Source organism: Bubalus kerabau, chromosome 4, assembly GCF_029407905.1.
Source record: "Bubalus kerabau isolate K-KA32 ecotype Philippines breed swamp buffalo chromosome 4, PCC_UOA_SB_1v2, whole genome shotgun sequence".
Taxonomy (NCBI): Eukaryota; Metazoa; Chordata; class Mammalia; order Artiodactyla; family Bovidae; genus Bubalus; species Bubalus kerabau.
The window spans coordinates 21,303,007-21,319,031 of NC_073627.1; the positions used below are offsets into that span (position 1 = coordinate 21,303,007).

Consider the following 16,025-nt stretch of genomic DNA (forward strand, 5'->3'; position numbering starts at 1 on the left):
AGAAGGTGAGGCAAGAAGGAAGAGGGAGAAGGAGGACCAGGATGAGAGGAAACATGGGCCAAAGAGCCCCTTCCAGCTGGACTCCTGGATTCACAAGCCTGCCAGGAACCCTGCCCACGGCCTCTAGGCAACCAGTCCCAGAGAGACCTCGCTCCCTCTCCTCTCAAGTGAGGACTGGGGAGTCTCAGGAGAGACCTGGCATGGCCTAAAACCATTTGGGGAAAGCAGAAAGCAAAGACAAAAGAAAAGAAAATGAAAAACACCAAACCGAGGAGTCTTCTAGAAACGTGTAACCATGACTCCAGCCTCTCAGCTGACTGTTCCTCTCCTCTGCGACAGGAACCCAGCAGGTTGGGGTGCACAGAGCTGAGAAGCCCCTGATTCAGGCAGCATAGCTTCAGGATGATCCCAGCGAGGTGGTAAGCAAGGGAGGACGATGGAGGAGAGAGAGGACCCCGGGACGTGAGGAGGGAGAAGAGGGCACAGGCTCCTCAGTTCCTGGCCCTTCTCCCCACACTCCCAGACCCTGGAGCCCCAGTCTCATTCTCCATCCCAGGAAACACCTAGTTCTGGAAGAAGTCCCCATGGGAGAAGGCAGGGAGATCAGGGGCACAGGCAGGAGCCTTGGGCAGACAAGCCAGGGAATTGACCTCACAGGACCCAGCATCCTGGTCTTTGTGGCAGTAGATGGAGTCAGCAGAAGTGATGGAGGGGTAGAGGTCAAAGAAGTTTTAAGGTTGCAGTAAGAAGCCCACACCATTTCCCACTGTCACCATGTTGGGAATGTCCTCTGCAAGTGGGATGTGCAGGAAACCAGCTGTCACCCAGGCCACCAAGTCCTAGTAGGGGAAGAAAGAGGGTCATGAGCCCTGGTGCTGCTAACCTCTGCCTCCCACAGGATTCACTTTGGGAGCCCACCATCACTCAAGAGGGTTTTAAATCTTTAAACATTTTTTCATAGTAGCCCAGAAGTCAAAGCATAAAGAATCAACTTCATATTAGGAGCAATACCAGCCTCAATGACCCAGCCTACAGGTGCCATCTCTGACATTTCCCATCACATCGCCATCAGCCGACCCATCCCAAGAGAAATAATGACAGCCACAGGCTACTTTAGCACCTCCCCCGACTCTGGGAGAGTTCCCAAACTGTAACTGAAGGAAGGAGAATGGAGGAGGTTAGATCAGGTTTGGGTGGCAGAAAAGTTCAACATTTGGAAATTAATCCTTTAGTGCTGAAGACAGAAATGAAGTTTTAGAAATAAGAGATGTGGTCTTCCCTGGTCATTCCAGCCCTTCTCAATCCTGGGGCCCTTAAAGGACTCAGTCCACAAGCAGAGACTGAGAGAGCTGCTGCCTCTCGAGGAAAGGCTGGAGCCTCAGCCAGGGTCTACAGATGAACTCCCAGCTTAGGAAGTTTCCCCCCACAAATAGTGAGCAGATCCACAAAAGCACAGAAGCAGGAGTCAGCTCAGCCCTTCAGCTGATCACGGGCTTTCAGGCCCCCCGCCAAAGGAAGGTGGGGCTGATCTCTGTGCCCCCCACCCCTCCCTCTTCTCCCACAGTCAGCTGACCTTTCCAGCAATGGTCTCATTCTTGATGAAGTCAGCAAAGTCCACAGTGGGAGTCCAGGGGTCATTCTGATTGAAGATGCTGGAGCTGCTGGGCTCTGTCTCCTTCCTCTGGGTCACAGCCAGCTGGTACCTAGAGATGCACTGGTCAGGTGTCCATGGTCACTCTCTCATGTCCTGCTTCCTGATCATCATGGAAGGGAGCTGATCCCATGGACCTCAGCTTCCCAGCTCATCCACACCCTCACCATGATGTCACCCTAGTGTGCAGCCGGCTCCCTGCACATCCCACATCCCACCTAGTGAGTGGCCAAACACCTTTTTTTTTTGTTTGTTTTAAAGATACAGTACTTGGGTGATCTTTTCCTTTATCTTTCTTTTCTCTTGACCTGAGCCCAACATCTTTTCATGGCCTTCTCCTGTTGATCCCTTTGGATTTCACAGCATCAGGAAAACAGGAAAGACTTATCTGCCTGGGCTTTAGCCTTCCAAGAGGACCATTTATCTACTGTAGGCCTTTTGATAACCAGGAAATGCTTTGTGCTCTTACGTCACCTCATATAGAATTTGAACTGGGTTCCCAATTGCCCCTTCCGAGTGCTGAAGAATTGATGCTTTTGAACTGTGGTGTTGGAGAAGACTCTTGAGAGTCCCTGGACTGCAAGGAGATCCAACCAGTCCATTCTAAAGGAGATCGGTCCTGGGTGTTCTTTGGAAGGACTGGTGCTAAAGCTGAAACTCCTGTACTTTGGCCACCTCATGCGAAGAGTTGACTCATTGGAAAAGACCCTGATGCTGGGAGGGATTAGGGGCAGGAGGAGAAGGGGATGACAGAGGATGAGATGGCTGGATGGCATCACTGACTCGATGGACCTGAGTTTGAGTGAACTCCGGGAGTTGGTGATGGACAGGGAGGCCTGGCGTGCTGCAATTCATGGGGTGGCAAAGAGTCGGACACGAGTGAGCGACTGAACTGAACTGAACATGCTGTTCTCATCTAATCCACCCACCTCCAACAATACACATCACCCACCACCTCCAGCTGAAAGCTCTCTCCATGGAGCTGTTCTGGGACAGTGGCCCCCCAGCAAAGCTGACTGTCTGGATGCAGTAGCATCAAGGGTGCCCCCACTTGTTGCTCTGGTTGCTGGCCAGGTACAGGTAGCGAGGGGAGGCCCCTTCAGGGGGAAGGCAGCCTGCTCCTCGGTCTCCAGCTGCTTCCGGGTCACATGCACCCTCTGTATCTGGTGCTCAGGGCTCCAGGGTATCGCCGCAGGGACAAAAGCCATATCCTCAGCCCAGACCCAGTTTTCCAGTCCTGGGGGTGGGGGGTGGTGCAAAGGGGGAGAGGAGGAAGGAGGCCTGGTCAGGCAGCTGCCCTGCCCCCTCTGGACTCTGCCTGCACCTGGCTTCAGAGTGGGGGCCAACGAGAAGACCAGACTGAGTGTGTCCCCTGCTTCCCTCCCCTCTCACCCAAAGATGTCCCCAGTCTTTCAGCCCCTGCTACTGGAATCGTTGCCTCCCCTAGGGTGTCTTACCCCCCACGTCCAGATCCACCTTGTAGTGGGCACTGTGGGTGTGGATGGAGCCCAGCGTGTGTTTCCCAACCTGGTTTCCATATCTTCGGGCAGCACCAAAGAGGAACGCTGAGCTGATGTAGCCTGTGGCATGGAATTTGACTTCTATGGCCCCACTGGGCAGAAGACCATATCCCACACATAGTCAGAGTTGAGCATCGTGGACGCAGACCTAAGGCCAGCACTGTCTCCAGCCCTCAGTCACATTGGGCTGGGGTTCTCTGCCAAAGAAGATGATGGCCAGTGCCTCCTGGAAGGTGGGGGGCTCCCTTTCAGGTGGGCGGAGGCTGCAGCCTTGGTGGGGGGGGTGCAGCTGCAGCTCTACCGAGAAGACACAGTTGTCTGAGGGTTGGGCTGGGCTGCATCCACCAGGTCTGGGCCCGGTTTCTAGGTAAAGAAGCTCATCACAGCCATCAGCTCTTCTCGGCTCAGGTCTGCAAACAGCTGGCTCCGGTCAGGCCGTGTCCAGGTCTGGACACTGGAGGATCCGGAGGGGCAGGGGGGAGGCAGGCTGGGATAACATTGCTTCCCAACTCCCTCCTCACTCCCAGCACCACCTTCCTCCCTGCCCATCACCAGAAGAGTCCACAAGGACAGAAAAATAAAGATGAACATCGCTAAAACTCCTGACTCTTCAGGCTCTTGAATCAGAACGCAGCATGCAAGATAGACACATGGACAGACAGAACTGGGTGAATGATGCCTCCTTAGTGTCTCAAAGTTCCTGGCTCTGGGTGGGTCTTCTGGGCGATGGCATGAAGGGTACATTCAAGACAAGCAGCCAAGGGCAGAGGGTTGGCAGGGAATGGAGGGTGGGTGGGGTAGTGGTTAACTCAGTTTGGGTATGGGGCTGAGGTAGGAATCTGCATTTTAAGTGGCCCATGTCAGCCTCTGTCTTCCTGTTCCTAATCAAGCACTCAGGTTCAAGGTTGGAGCACAAGTGGGGGTGGGCTGGGTTTGAATACACAGCTGGAGACAGAAGAGGAAGATGTGACAGGGACAGAAAGGGACTGTCCTTGGGCTCTTCCTTCCTGCTCCAGGCCCAAACTTTCTCCTGGCTACCTGGCTGTAAGCAAAACACACCTGAGCACAACCCTCCAGCAGGATTCGCTCCTTCCTTGCTCTAGACTGGGAAGCCCTCATCATGTCCTCTGCTCCCCCATCACCAGAATCCTACAGGCACCCACAGGAGCCTGCAGAGTCATGCTGAGAACACAAAGCACCTATAGGGAGCTGGGGAACTGAGGGCTGAGCCAGTTCCACATCGTGGAGGCCCTGAGCTCCCTGAGTCACTGGAGGGGAGCAGGCAGTGGGGGGAGCAGTCAGTGTAAGAAAGACCCCCTCCTTACCCCAGGAGCAGGACTGATGGACGATCACAGGTCAGGGTGCCTGGAACCCTGGCTGTGGACTTAACCTCGCTGTCCACAACCCTCATCCCCAGGAAACCCTTTTCCAGAATACTGCAGAGGAAGAGAGCAAAGCTACCTCCATTCTCAGGCAGGTGATGTGCCGGAGACACCATCTTCTGTGCAGTCAGTCCTGACAGGACCAGAGAAACTGAGGGTTCCAGAGATGGGACATGCTTCCCTGGTGACCTGGGGGAGAATCCTTTCCAACCTGCACACCTCCAAGACCACTTCCCCCGAAAGGCACCTTAGATGACCTTGTAGTTTGCCTGGAGGAGAATGGACAGTACATTCCAGCCAAAAGGATCAGAACGGGCAAAGGTACAGAACTTGAAACAGCCTGGGCATGGGTCAGAAATGGCCAAGGTCAGCGTATTGGGTGTGAGGTGGAGACAGGAGTCGGTGGGACAGCAAAAGAGATCAGGTCAGGAAGGCTTGTGCAGTATGTGGGTCTTAAGAAAAGTAGGCATTGCAGAAAGACAGAAATCTGGGAACATGTGAAACCAGGGAAATCAACCCCACAAAGATCAGGTTCTCCAGATACCAGCTGCTTCTGCAACCAGCTCTATTTTGATAAGCAAATTCCACATACAGGTCATTTTGTTACCAAGCTGCGTCCTAGGACACTTCCATCAGTAGAATTGATAAGAGGCCAGAGGAGGAATTGAGGCAGGGCCTTACTGGTACTCAAGCTGCTGCAGGAAGGCGCAAGAACAAAACACAGGTTCCCTGCTTGCCCTCTGTGGACTGGTTCCTTCAGTGGAGTAAGAGTGGGGGCAGATCCGCAGAGTGGGCCCCAGGGCTGGCTTAGGTGGTCTGCCCAACTGCTCGTGGTCCTGTATGCAGAGAGAGTGCCCAATACACTGCTTTTGCTTTTGGCAGCTCAGAAGTGGCAGTACACCTGTGCTCTCCTTGTATCTTATGGTTCATGATCGCCCCAACTGCTGGTCCATGCCGGTATGTTTAACGCCTTACAGTTTCCCTGTATTCTGCTGCTTGAGGAGACATTTGTCCATGCGCCAGTGCAAGCACCCCAGTCAAGGGTCTTCAGCCCCAGTCTCTGAAATCGAAATGGTTCATGCGGACTTTGTACTAAGAGGAGCAGAATCTAAGGGCATATCCATCCCTGGCCACAAGGCCAGCCTCTCCAGGCCAAGAACTTCATTCTGGATCCTGTTGTAAGTGATGGCCTCTTCTCCTGGGTAAGAACACATCATCAAGAGGATGGATAATGCTTTCCCTGTGCTTGGTAAAAGTAGTCCCAACCAGTGTGACCAAGCACAGGTCAAGAACAGCCACTCTGCTGGGGTATCCTAGGTCTCCTAGGGAAGGTGGGTAATGCTCAGGGAGCGGGAGGGAGAGATTCTGCCTGACCTGCTGGAGGAACTGATATAGAAGAAGGTGCCCCCTGCCCATCTCCTCTAAGTGTCCTGCTGACACATCGCTTCCTCTGATGTCCTTTCATCATAGGCTTCACAATCATCGTGTCAGCCAGCCTAAACCAAAAAAGGAGTCTCTTGGAGAATTACTTACGCGACAGGACCACACGTCCTGTTCCCCTCACTAGGTCTTATTTCCCTTTGGACAAACTTTGCCCCAGCCTCTGTGAATATGCTCAAGGTGAGTTGATTCCTGGATCCAGAGCCCATCTCCAGCCCCCAGATCTGGGCCCCAGGAGGCAGGCCTGAGCTGAGCTTCTGCTCGGAGGCCCGGTCTAGCAGACGAAGGACACGCAGGTCACTGCACTCCAATCTGCAATCTGGGGACACGGCTCTGACTGTGGTTCCGAGCAGGGCTTGGATGTGGGACAGACAGAGATCATGACACCGGACGGGAGGCAAAGGGCCAGACTGAAGCCAGTGACCTGGAGGACAAGAGGAAGGGAGGGTCTGAGCAATGTAGTGGGTGGAGTTGACAGGATTCGGTGTCTGATTGGCTGGGTGGGTGGGTGAGAAAGAGCACAGTGTCTCCATGACACAAAGACACAGTTCCATTCGGTGACTTGGTTATATATGGATTTTTCTTTTTTTGGTCCCACACTGCAAGTTGTAGGACCCTAGTTCCACAACCATGCATGGACCCTGTGACGGCTGCAGGGGATGGGAGGAGTCCTAACCTCTGGATTGCCAAGGAATTTCCTCTAACGGGTGACTTGAGTGGGTGAGGGGCTTTCCTCATCAGAAGAACCTACAAGAAGAACAGCAAGGTTAAGGGGGAAACCAATAAATTTGAGGTTGAGGTGCTCCTGGGAAGCCCCAACATAGATGCCTAGAAAAAGGACCATTGTCTCTATGGGTTTTCAGGGATGGGAGTACAAATTCTAGGCCAGAAATTGAGATTTAGGTTGAACAACAAGTAGTAATCATTAAAGATAGGAGAGCCTGCAATCATCCATGGAGGACTGTGCAGAAGGGAGAGAAGAGGGCTGGGGCCAAAGGCCAGAAAACGCCCAGGTGTGGGGCTGAGCGGGCTGGTTGGCGGAGCAGAAGCAAAGGAGCCAGCACAGGAGCCAGAGAAGAAGCCGGCATGCCCTCGGAGGGGTCAGAATGTGAGGAGGTCACAACAGGCAAGAGTTTTCCGTAGGGACTAGTCAGAGGGGACCAATGCCACCCAGAGGTCCAGAAAGTAGCGGCTGGAAGGGCCTGTGGCTTCTGCATCAGCAGAGGGAGGGGAATGGGATGAGGAGGGACTCAGGGGGAAGGGAAGCTGACCCTGGAAAGGGAGAGCTCTCCTTGGAGGAGGGCGCCTGGAAGGAACAGACCCAGGGAAGACACCCCCCAGGAGAGGCAGGGTCCTGGATTCGACTTAAGTGAGATGAGTTAAGAGCCAATTAAAAGGGAAATATTTACAGTTCAGAGAGAGGAGTGGATAACTGAGAGAGAACCTTCTGGAGGGGGCCAGGAGCGATGGGTTTCCCTTAAAATGGGTAAAGAGTCTGTAGAGGTAATAAACCCATTTTTCACTGTCAAATCCAGTCAAAGAAGCCATCTAGGAGAGCCAAGAAACCTTTTATTTTTTTCCTTAGGGGTTTAATTTTCTCCCATCCCACCATGCTCTGTATAAAGTTTACAAGGATCATCTAAGCAATTTCCCATCAGTGCACAAAGGACCAAGGGAACTATTTTGGGGTAGGATTTTACTTTAATCAGCAACTGACTTTCCCAAGTGTTAAGTGTTCATTAAATACAGTGATGCTCTGGGACTTCCCTGGTGGTCCAGTGGTTCACATGCTGGGCCCCCACTGCAGGAGGGGCAAAGGAAACTCTCACCCTGGCACTCCCTTGCTTAGAATCCTTCCACGGCTCCCCATTTCCCTTAGGGGAACCATGGATTGCAAGCACCTGCCTTCTCTGCCCCTGCTTGTCCCTCCAGGCTCTGCTCTCAGCCTGCACAACCGTCAGTGAACCTGGGGACTTGGATGGTGTTACCTTGTCACTTCCTGGCCTTTGAACATGTTGTTCTCTCTTCCTGGAAACTTGTCACTACTCACTTTCTTCTCCTATGGCCAGCTCTATCCATCAGCTTAGACATCTCGTGCCTCAGGAAGCCTTCTCCAGTCCCTAAGTCCAGGTTAGGAGCCCCTGCTTTTTCCTCCTCCCACCTCCCTGAAAAAGTCCCTGATGTAATTGATTCTTGACTTGCGACTGTCACCCCTGGGGGCGACCTTGTGTCTTACTCCATAATGTACCCTGGTGCCTCCCAAGGTGCCTGGCACACAGGAGGCACTGGGGAAGTCTTTGTCGAACGCGTGTGGGAATCCTATCCTGCACTCGCAGAGGGAGCCCTGCCTAGGGGCTGCAGGACGAGAGCCAAGGCCGGAGGGCGCGGCTTCTGCTGCTCACAGTTTGCCTGTGTCTCCATTCCTGGAATCCCAGTTATCGCCCTCCTGTAAGGACATCTTGGGTGTCCCCTAGTTCAGTTCCTCAAGGGCAATGGGCCCAAGTCCAAAATTTGTGCCCTTGTGGACAGGAGTTCTTTCAGAACCTGACATCCTGCGTTACTCTTCCCTTCTTTGGCTTGACACTGAATCTGAGGCTAAGAATCCAGCCAGCTTCAGGTTTTGATGAGAGAGTGGGTGGGGTGGCCAGCTGGAGGTCCACCTTGCAGGCCTCCCACCTCAGTGGGCTGAAAAGCTCACGGTCTACATGTCCACTGAGGCCTGGGACAGGGGTGTCATCCCTAGACCAGCTGTAGAGAGACACAACCATAGCCCCTTTCCACACCAAAGCTGTGAGCAACCATCCAGACACACTCACACGCACACTCACCACTTGTAAACACTCACTGCCTTGGTCTGGACATGGTTTCAAGGCAATGACTTGCAAGTTATTCTGCCCAGGTAAGGGAGGGGTTGACACCACATTCCTTTATTCCAAAAAAAAAAGCAGTTCCTTTATTCCTTTGCCTCCAGAACTGACTCTCATGCAACTGACCATAAAAAGGGGGCAGGAGGAGATAGAAACAACAGCATAAAAATCTTATGGAGAAGTTCAGTGACTCAGGTCAGAGACAGAAAAGGCATTAAGTCAGTATCAGAACCATGGTGACCACAACACTCATTTTTTTCCTCTGTCTCAGTCTTTAACCTCTCCTTCTCCTCAGTTGCTGTCTGAACCACTCTGGCCTCCACCTTGGGTCGTGTTATAAATTCATCCACCTGCCATGCTCTCTCCTGACTGAGGTCTTTCTCCCTGTTCTTTGAAACCTAGCTTCTCTCCGGCTCAGTGATTCATCTCCGTCCACTGTTGACCCAGCAGGGAACCTGGGTTTGGAGCAATGCAGAAAGGAGCAGAAGCTTCTGTGTGTGTGAGCTCCCTGGATGTGACTCCCTCAGGTCAGAAGCTGAGCAGCAGCTAAAATCTGTTTCCTGTCCTTCACCTCCCAGCCCTGCCTGGGCTTCCAGCAGGTGGAAGCCACCCCTCCCCATTGCTTCTCATTCCCCCTCCTTGAAGAGAGACAGACAGGGATAGTGAGCCATAGACAGTCAAAGAGAGACGACCGAGGTTTAAAATTCCCCTTCTAGATGTACAGACAAGAAGAGGCAAAGAGGTTATCAGTCAGTCAGTCAGTTCAGTTCAGTCACTCAGTCGTGTCCAACTCTGCGAACCCATGAACTGCAGCACGCCAGGCCTCTCTGTCCATATCCAACTCCTGGAGTTCACCCAAACCTGTGTCCATTGAGTCGGTGATGCCATCCAACCATCTCATCCTCTGTTGTCCCCTTCTCCTCCTGCCCTCAATCTTTCCCAGCATCAAGGTCTTTTCAAATGAGTCAGCTCTTCACATCAGGTGGCCAAAGTATTGGAGTTCCAGCTTCAACATCAGTCCTTCCAATGAACATCCAGGACTGATCTCCTTTAGGATGGACTGGTTGGATCTCCTTGCAGTCCAAGGGACTCTCAAGAGTCTTCTCCAACACCACAGTTCAAAAGCCTCAATTCTTTGGTGCTCAGCTTTCTTTATAGTCCATCTCTCACATCCATACATGACTACTGGAAAAGCCAGACATTGGGGTCACCTGAGACCACACCTATTTCTCTGAGTCTCAAATATTTGAGAAAATTGAGTCCCTGGGCTCATCTCTCAACACAGTTTATCCTCCCCCATTCTACCCTATTCGAAAGACAACTTATTAATAGTTTAAAGGATGAAGTCAGGTCTTGTATGGGACCATTTATTATTTGAATAATAATAAATGAATAGATAATACAGTCATATGGTTCAAAGCTTTTAAAAGGGTTTATACTAAGTCCCCCTCCTGAGTCCCTTGCACCTGGATGCCCTCCAGAGGCAACCAGTGTCACCCATGTCTTCTGAATATGCATCCGTAAGATACGAAAATACGTATTTATATGATCTTTCCTTTAAAACACAAAAGGTGGTGCCCTATACACACTTCTGTACCTTGCCTTGCTCTTTAGAAGATTGATTTCTAGAAAGAAATACAATTGCTTTTATAGCTGCGTAATATTGCTTTGTAAGACTGTATTAGAATTTAGTTAATGAATCTTCTAGGGAAGACAGTTCTATAATTTCCAATCTCTGGATATTTGTAGAGACACCCTGGATCCAGACCTATTCCATCCACATCTCCAGAGGGACAGCCTGTGGGGGAGGCTCCACCCCCAGACGCCCTGGCTCCTTTTCATGATCACACGTGATTGGACAACCCCTGGCCCCGTGACAGGTCTTCTTGCCTCGCTCCCTAGGTGCCCACCCAACCTCCCCCACTGGCTCCTGCAGTATGCAGAGGCCACAGGTCACACAGAGACCTGGCACAAATGACCACTCCTCATTACCGCTGCGCCCACAAAGCCACCTCAAGTGCTCCCTAGAGCTGCTGCTGTCTCCATGACCACTCCTGCAAGAGGATGCAAGACAGGGCATACAAACACGTTGCCCCAGGACTGGGGAAGGAGCAACCTCCAGACACTGGACACAGATGGGGACTGTCCTCTCAGCTAGATGTCCCTTGCATTTTCAGACTTTCACAGGCCTAGAGTCAGGAGAGGAGACCAGAGTTGAAAAATGAGAGCTAAGGAACATCCGCTGAGGGCCAGGAGGTAAATACCAAGATAGAAGAACAGGTAAGAACAGGAGAAGGCAAGGCAAGAAGGAAGAGAAGAAGGAGGACCAGGATGAGATGAAACAAGAGCCAAAGAGCCCCTTCCAACTGGACTCCTGGATTCACAGTCCTGGCAGGAATCCTGTCGGCGGCCATCCCCTTAGAGAGGCCCCATCCTCTTCTCCGACGTGAGGACTGGGAAGTCTCAAGAGAGACCTTGGCATGGCCTAAAAAGCTTTGAGAGCACAGAAAACCAAAGACAAAAGGATAAAAAAGCAAAACACATCAAAACCAGGAAGCGATTGGAAAACTTTAATAATCATTCCAGGCTCCTCACTGGCCATTCCTCTGCTCTCTGCAACAGGAACCCAGCAGCTTGGGGTCCACAGGGCTGAGACGACCCTGTCTCTTGCAGCACAGGCTCAGGATGCTCCCAGCAGGGAGGGAAGGCAAGGGAGAGAAAGGACCCTGGAGGGTGAAGAGGGAGAGGAGGGCACAGACTCCCCAGCTCCCAGCCCTTCTCCCCACATTCCCTGACCCTGGGGCCCCAGCCACATACCCCATTCCAGGAACACCTAGGGGGAGAAGCCCCCGTGGGAGAAGGCAGGGAGGTCAGGGGCACAGGCAGCAACCTGGGGCAGGCAAGCCAGGGAGTTGACCTCACAGGACCCAGCATCCTGGTCTTCTTGGAAGTAGATAGAGTCAGCAGAATTGATGGAGGGGTCCTCGTCAAAGAAGTTGTAGGGTCGCAGAAAGAAGCCCACACTGTTCCCCACTGTCACCGTGTTGGGAACGTCCTCTGCATGTGGGATGTGCAGGAAACCAGCTGTCACCCAGGCCACCAAGTCCTAGCGAAGGAAGAAAGAGGGTCATGAGGCCTGGCACTGCTAAAGACACCTCTGCCTACCACAGAATTCACTTCGGGAGCCTACCATCATTCAAGAGGGTTTTAAGATCTAAACGCTTTATCATAGTAGCCCAGAAGTCAAAGCATAAAAAATCAACTTCATATTAGGAGCAACACCAGCCTCCACTATTTCAGCCTGCAGCTGCCATCTCTGACATTTCCCATCACATCGCCATCAGCCTACCCATCCCAAGAGAAATGATGACACCCACAGGCTACTTCAGCACCTCCCTTTATTCTGCGAGAGTTCCCAAACTCTCGAATGGAGGAGGGAAATCAGGGTGTGGGTGACAGAAAACGATGACATTTAGAAATTAACCCTTTGGGAGTGAAGACAGAAGTGGTGAGGTTTAAGGTATAAGAGATGTGGTCTTCCCTGGTCATTCCAGTCCTTCTGAATCCTGGGGCCCTTAAAGGACTCTGTCCACAGAGCTGAGACAGAAACTGCTGCTGCCTCATGAGGAAAGGCTGGAGCCTCAGCCAACCTCAGCAGATGAACTCCCAGCTTAGGAAGTTTCCCTCCACAGGTAAGGAGCAGATCCACAAAAGCACAGAAGCACGAGTCAGCTCAGCCCTTGAGGTGACCCCAGGGTTTCAAGGCCCCACCCAAGAGAAGGAGGGGCTGATCCCTGTGTCCTCAACAACTCCCTCATCTCCCACAGTCAGCTGACCTTTCCAGCAATGGTCTCATTGTTGATGAAGTCAGCAAAGTCCACAGTGGGAGTCCAGGGGTCATTCTGATTGAAGATGCTGGAGCTGCTAGGCTCTGTCTCCTTCCTCTGGGTCACGGCCAGCTGGTACCTAGAAATGCTCTGGTCAGGGGTCCATGGTCACTGTTCCTGTCCTGGTGCCTGATCATCATGGAAGGGAGCCGATCCCATGGACCTCAGGTTTCCCCTCTCATCTACAGTCACTCGATGTCACCCTAGTGGGTAACCCAACACCTTTCCATGTTTATATGTACATCCCTTTCAATTTCGCAACATGGCCCCACCAAAATGGAAAGACTTTTCCCACTTGGGTGGTGTGTATCCAATGTGGGCCTTTTGATAACCAGGAAATATGTTTGGGGCTCTTACCTCGCCTTGTGTACAATTTGAACTGGGACCCAAATGCCCCTCCCAACACTCCTCATCTCAACCACACCCTCCAACAATGCACGCCACCTACCTCCCCCAGCTGACGGCTCTCTCTATAGGGCTGTTCTGGGGCAGTGGCTCCACAGGTTGGTTGATAATCTGGATGCGGTAGCCCCGAGGGTGTCCCCACTTGTTGCTCTGGTTGCTGGCCAGGTACAGGTGGCGAGGGGAGGCCCCTCCCAGGGGGAAGGCAGCCTGCTCCTCGGTCTCCAGCTGCTTCCGGGTCACCTGCAGCCTCTGTATCTGGTGCTCGGGGCTCCAGGGTATTGCAGTGGGGACAAAAGCCATGTCCTCAACCCAGACCCAGTTCTCCAGTCCTGCAGGAATGGAGTGGGGAGAAGGGAGGAGCAAGAGCTGGTCAGGCAGCTGCCCTGCCCCCTCTGGAGCCTGCCTGCTCCTGGCTTCAGAGTAGGAGCCAAAGACAAGGCCAGACTGAGTGTGTCCCTTGCTTCCCACCTCTCACCCAAAAATGTCCCCAATCTTTCATGCCCCTCTACTGCAATCCTTGCCTCCCCCAGGGTGTCTTACCTCCCACATCCAAATCCACCTTATAGTGGGCACTGTGGGTGTGGACGGTGCCCAGTGTGTTCTCCCGAACCTTGTTTCCATATCTTCTGGCAGCACCAAAGTGGAACACTGAGCTGATGAAGCCCGTGGCATGGAATTTGACTTGAATGGCCCCATGGGGGTGAAAGATCACATCCCAAACATAGTCATAGTTATACAAGCTCGACACAGATCTGAAGACCAGCACAGTCTCCACAAGACCCCCAAAATAGTGAGAAAACACATCTGAGTGGTGTCGCCTCAGCGGCAGGCCCTTGTTCTGCTCAAACACACAAAAGGCATCGTGTAGAGTCCTGGGGGCTTGGGACTCCAGAAGAAAGTGCCAGTCCACATAGGTGGCCAGATAGGGGCAGTCGACGCCACGGGTCAGCGGCGTGGCAAACTTGCCCATACCAAAGCCTCGATCCATGTAGCGGTTCATCACTGCGAATGGGGTATTCCCACCATAGACAACCAGGACCTCTTGCAGGCTAATTTCATAAGCCAGCCTTTCTCCCTGGAATCGAATGTCAAAGATCCTAGGACCACTGAAAGCTCCGAGGCCAAAGGAGAAAGTCCACAATGAGGAGGTCACTTGACTGCCCTGGACACTGAAGCGGGCACCCTGAGGATGGAACTGCAGAGGGGGAGTTGGACCCGGGGGCACCTGGGGCTTCAGAGACCAGGACCCACCTGTGCCATTGTTTGGGATCACCACCACATTCACCTGGCCAGCCTCAAACTGCTCCTCCAGCTGGGCCAGACTCTCATAGTAGCGGCCTTGAAAGAATACTTTCTGGATGGTCCACTGGGCAGGGTCCAGAGCCTTGTGATCTACCAGCAGCTCCAACCCCACAGGGTGCAGGTAGGTTCCAGATCCTGAAATGTTATAGCAGAGGACAAACCACGTGGCCCTGTCCCCTGACTGGACGCCGCGGGGAGCTGCGGTCAAGATGACCAGGTTCCTTCCTCCTTGTTTGTAGGAGCAGCAGTGGTGGAGGACACCAGCAGCCTGGGGCAGCTCTCTGTCAAAGATCAACTGGTCTATGTCCTGGTACTCTTGGGTAAGAAAGGGACGTCGGTAATAGGGCAGGGGGCCCCCATGACGCTCCACGGTCACATCCCGCATGTAGGAGGGCTGGGGCAGTGGCCCCACCACCAGCTCAGTCACATTGGGCTGGGGTTGTCCGCCAAAGAAGACGATGGCCAGTGCCTCCCGGGCAGGTGGGGGGCTCCCCCTGTCCAGGTGGGCCAGGGCTGCAGCCTTGGGGGGCAGCTGCAGCTCTACCGAGAAGACACAGTTGTCTGAGGGTCGGGCCTGGGCTGCATCCACCAGGTCTGGCCCCAGCTGCTGAGTCAGGAAGCTCATCACAGTTGTCAGCTCTTCTGGGCTCAGGTCTGCAAACAGCTGACTCTGGCCAGGGTGTGTCCAGGGCTGGTCACTGGGGGATCCGGAGGGGCAGCGGGGAGGCAGGCTGGGATGACATTGCTTCCCAACTCCCTCCTCACTCCCAGCACCACCTTCCTCCCTACCCATCACCAGAAGAGCCCACAAGGACAGAAAAATGAAGATGAACATCGCTAAAGCTCTGGCTGTCTTCAGGCTCTTGATTTGGAGTGCAGCACGCATGATGGACAGACCGACAGAACTGGGTGCACAGTGCCTCCTTCGGTGTCTGTAGGTTCCTGTCTTTGACTTGTGCTCGGGTCAACGCGTTATATGTACACTAAGGACAAACAGCCAAGGAGAGAGGGTTGGCAGTGGTTGGAGGCTGGGGCGGGGCAGTGATCAGGCCAGGCTCAGAAGATGCAGCTGAGGTTATAACCTGAATTTTAAGTGGCCCGTGTCAGCCTCTGTCCTCCTGTTTCAAATCAAACACTCAGCTTCCCTGTTGGGGAACAAAATGGGGGAGGCATGGGTGTGGGAGACACAGCTGGAGGGAAGAAGTGGTAGAAGTGATGTGTCCCGGGGCTCTTTTTCCACTCTCTCGATGGAACCTTGCTCCTTGCTACATGGCTGCAAGCAAAACTCCCCTGTGTTCAGCCATCCAGCCAGATTCCATCTTCCTTCCTCTAGTCCATGAAGCCCTCTGATGAGGGCTCCCATGCAGCAACCAGAACCCTAATGGCATGCATAGGAGCCTGGAGAGTCATGCTGAGAACACCAATCACCTGTAGGGAGCAGAGGGTCTTAAAAGCTGAGCCAGGTCAACATCTTGGAGGTCCTGAACTCCTGGAGTCACTAGAGGAAAGCCTGAGGGGAGTGAATCCATTCAGAAGCTGGAGGGGGTGGGAAGTTGCAGCTTACAGAGACC

General features: G+C 53.1%; 1 protein-coding gene and 1 pseudogene across 1 annotated transcript; both read right to left on the reverse strand.

The window, feature by feature from the left end:
• Positions 1 to 563: 563 nt before the first annotated feature.
• Positions 564 to 8,761, reverse strand: LOC129650802 (membrane primary amine oxidase-like; annotated as a pseudogene).
• A 2,694-nt stretch (positions 8,762 to 11,455) lies between these two features.
• Positions 11,456 to 15,289, reverse strand: LOC129651201 (primary amine oxidase, lung isozyme-like). Its single transcript, XM_055579902.1, has 4 exons — positions 13,693 to 15,289; positions 13,196 to 13,481; positions 12,697 to 12,826; positions 11,456 to 11,966 (listed from the first exon to the last, which is right to left on the reverse strand). Exons 1-4 carry the CDS (start codon positions 15,287 to 15,289, stop codon positions 11,694 to 11,696), a joined length of 2,286 nt encoding a protein of 761 aa, XP_055435877.1. The 3' UTR covers positions 11,456 to 11,693.
• Between the last annotated feature and the right edge of the window lie 736 nt (positions 15,290 to 16,025).

Coding starts and splice junctions, on each gene's coding strand:
- LOC129651201 (XM_055579902.1), bottom strand. CDS start 15,289: ATGTTCATCTTCATTTTTCTGTCCTTGTGGGCTCTTCTGGTGATGGGT. Junction 13,482..13,692: donor GGTGGATTTGGATGTGGGAG/GTAAGACACCCT, acceptor CCATTCCTGCAG/GACTGGAGAACTGGGTCTGG. Junction 11,967..12,696: donor ATGAGACCATTGCTGGAAAG/GTCAGCTGACTG, acceptor TTCCTTCGCTAG/GACTTGGTGGCCTGGGTGAC.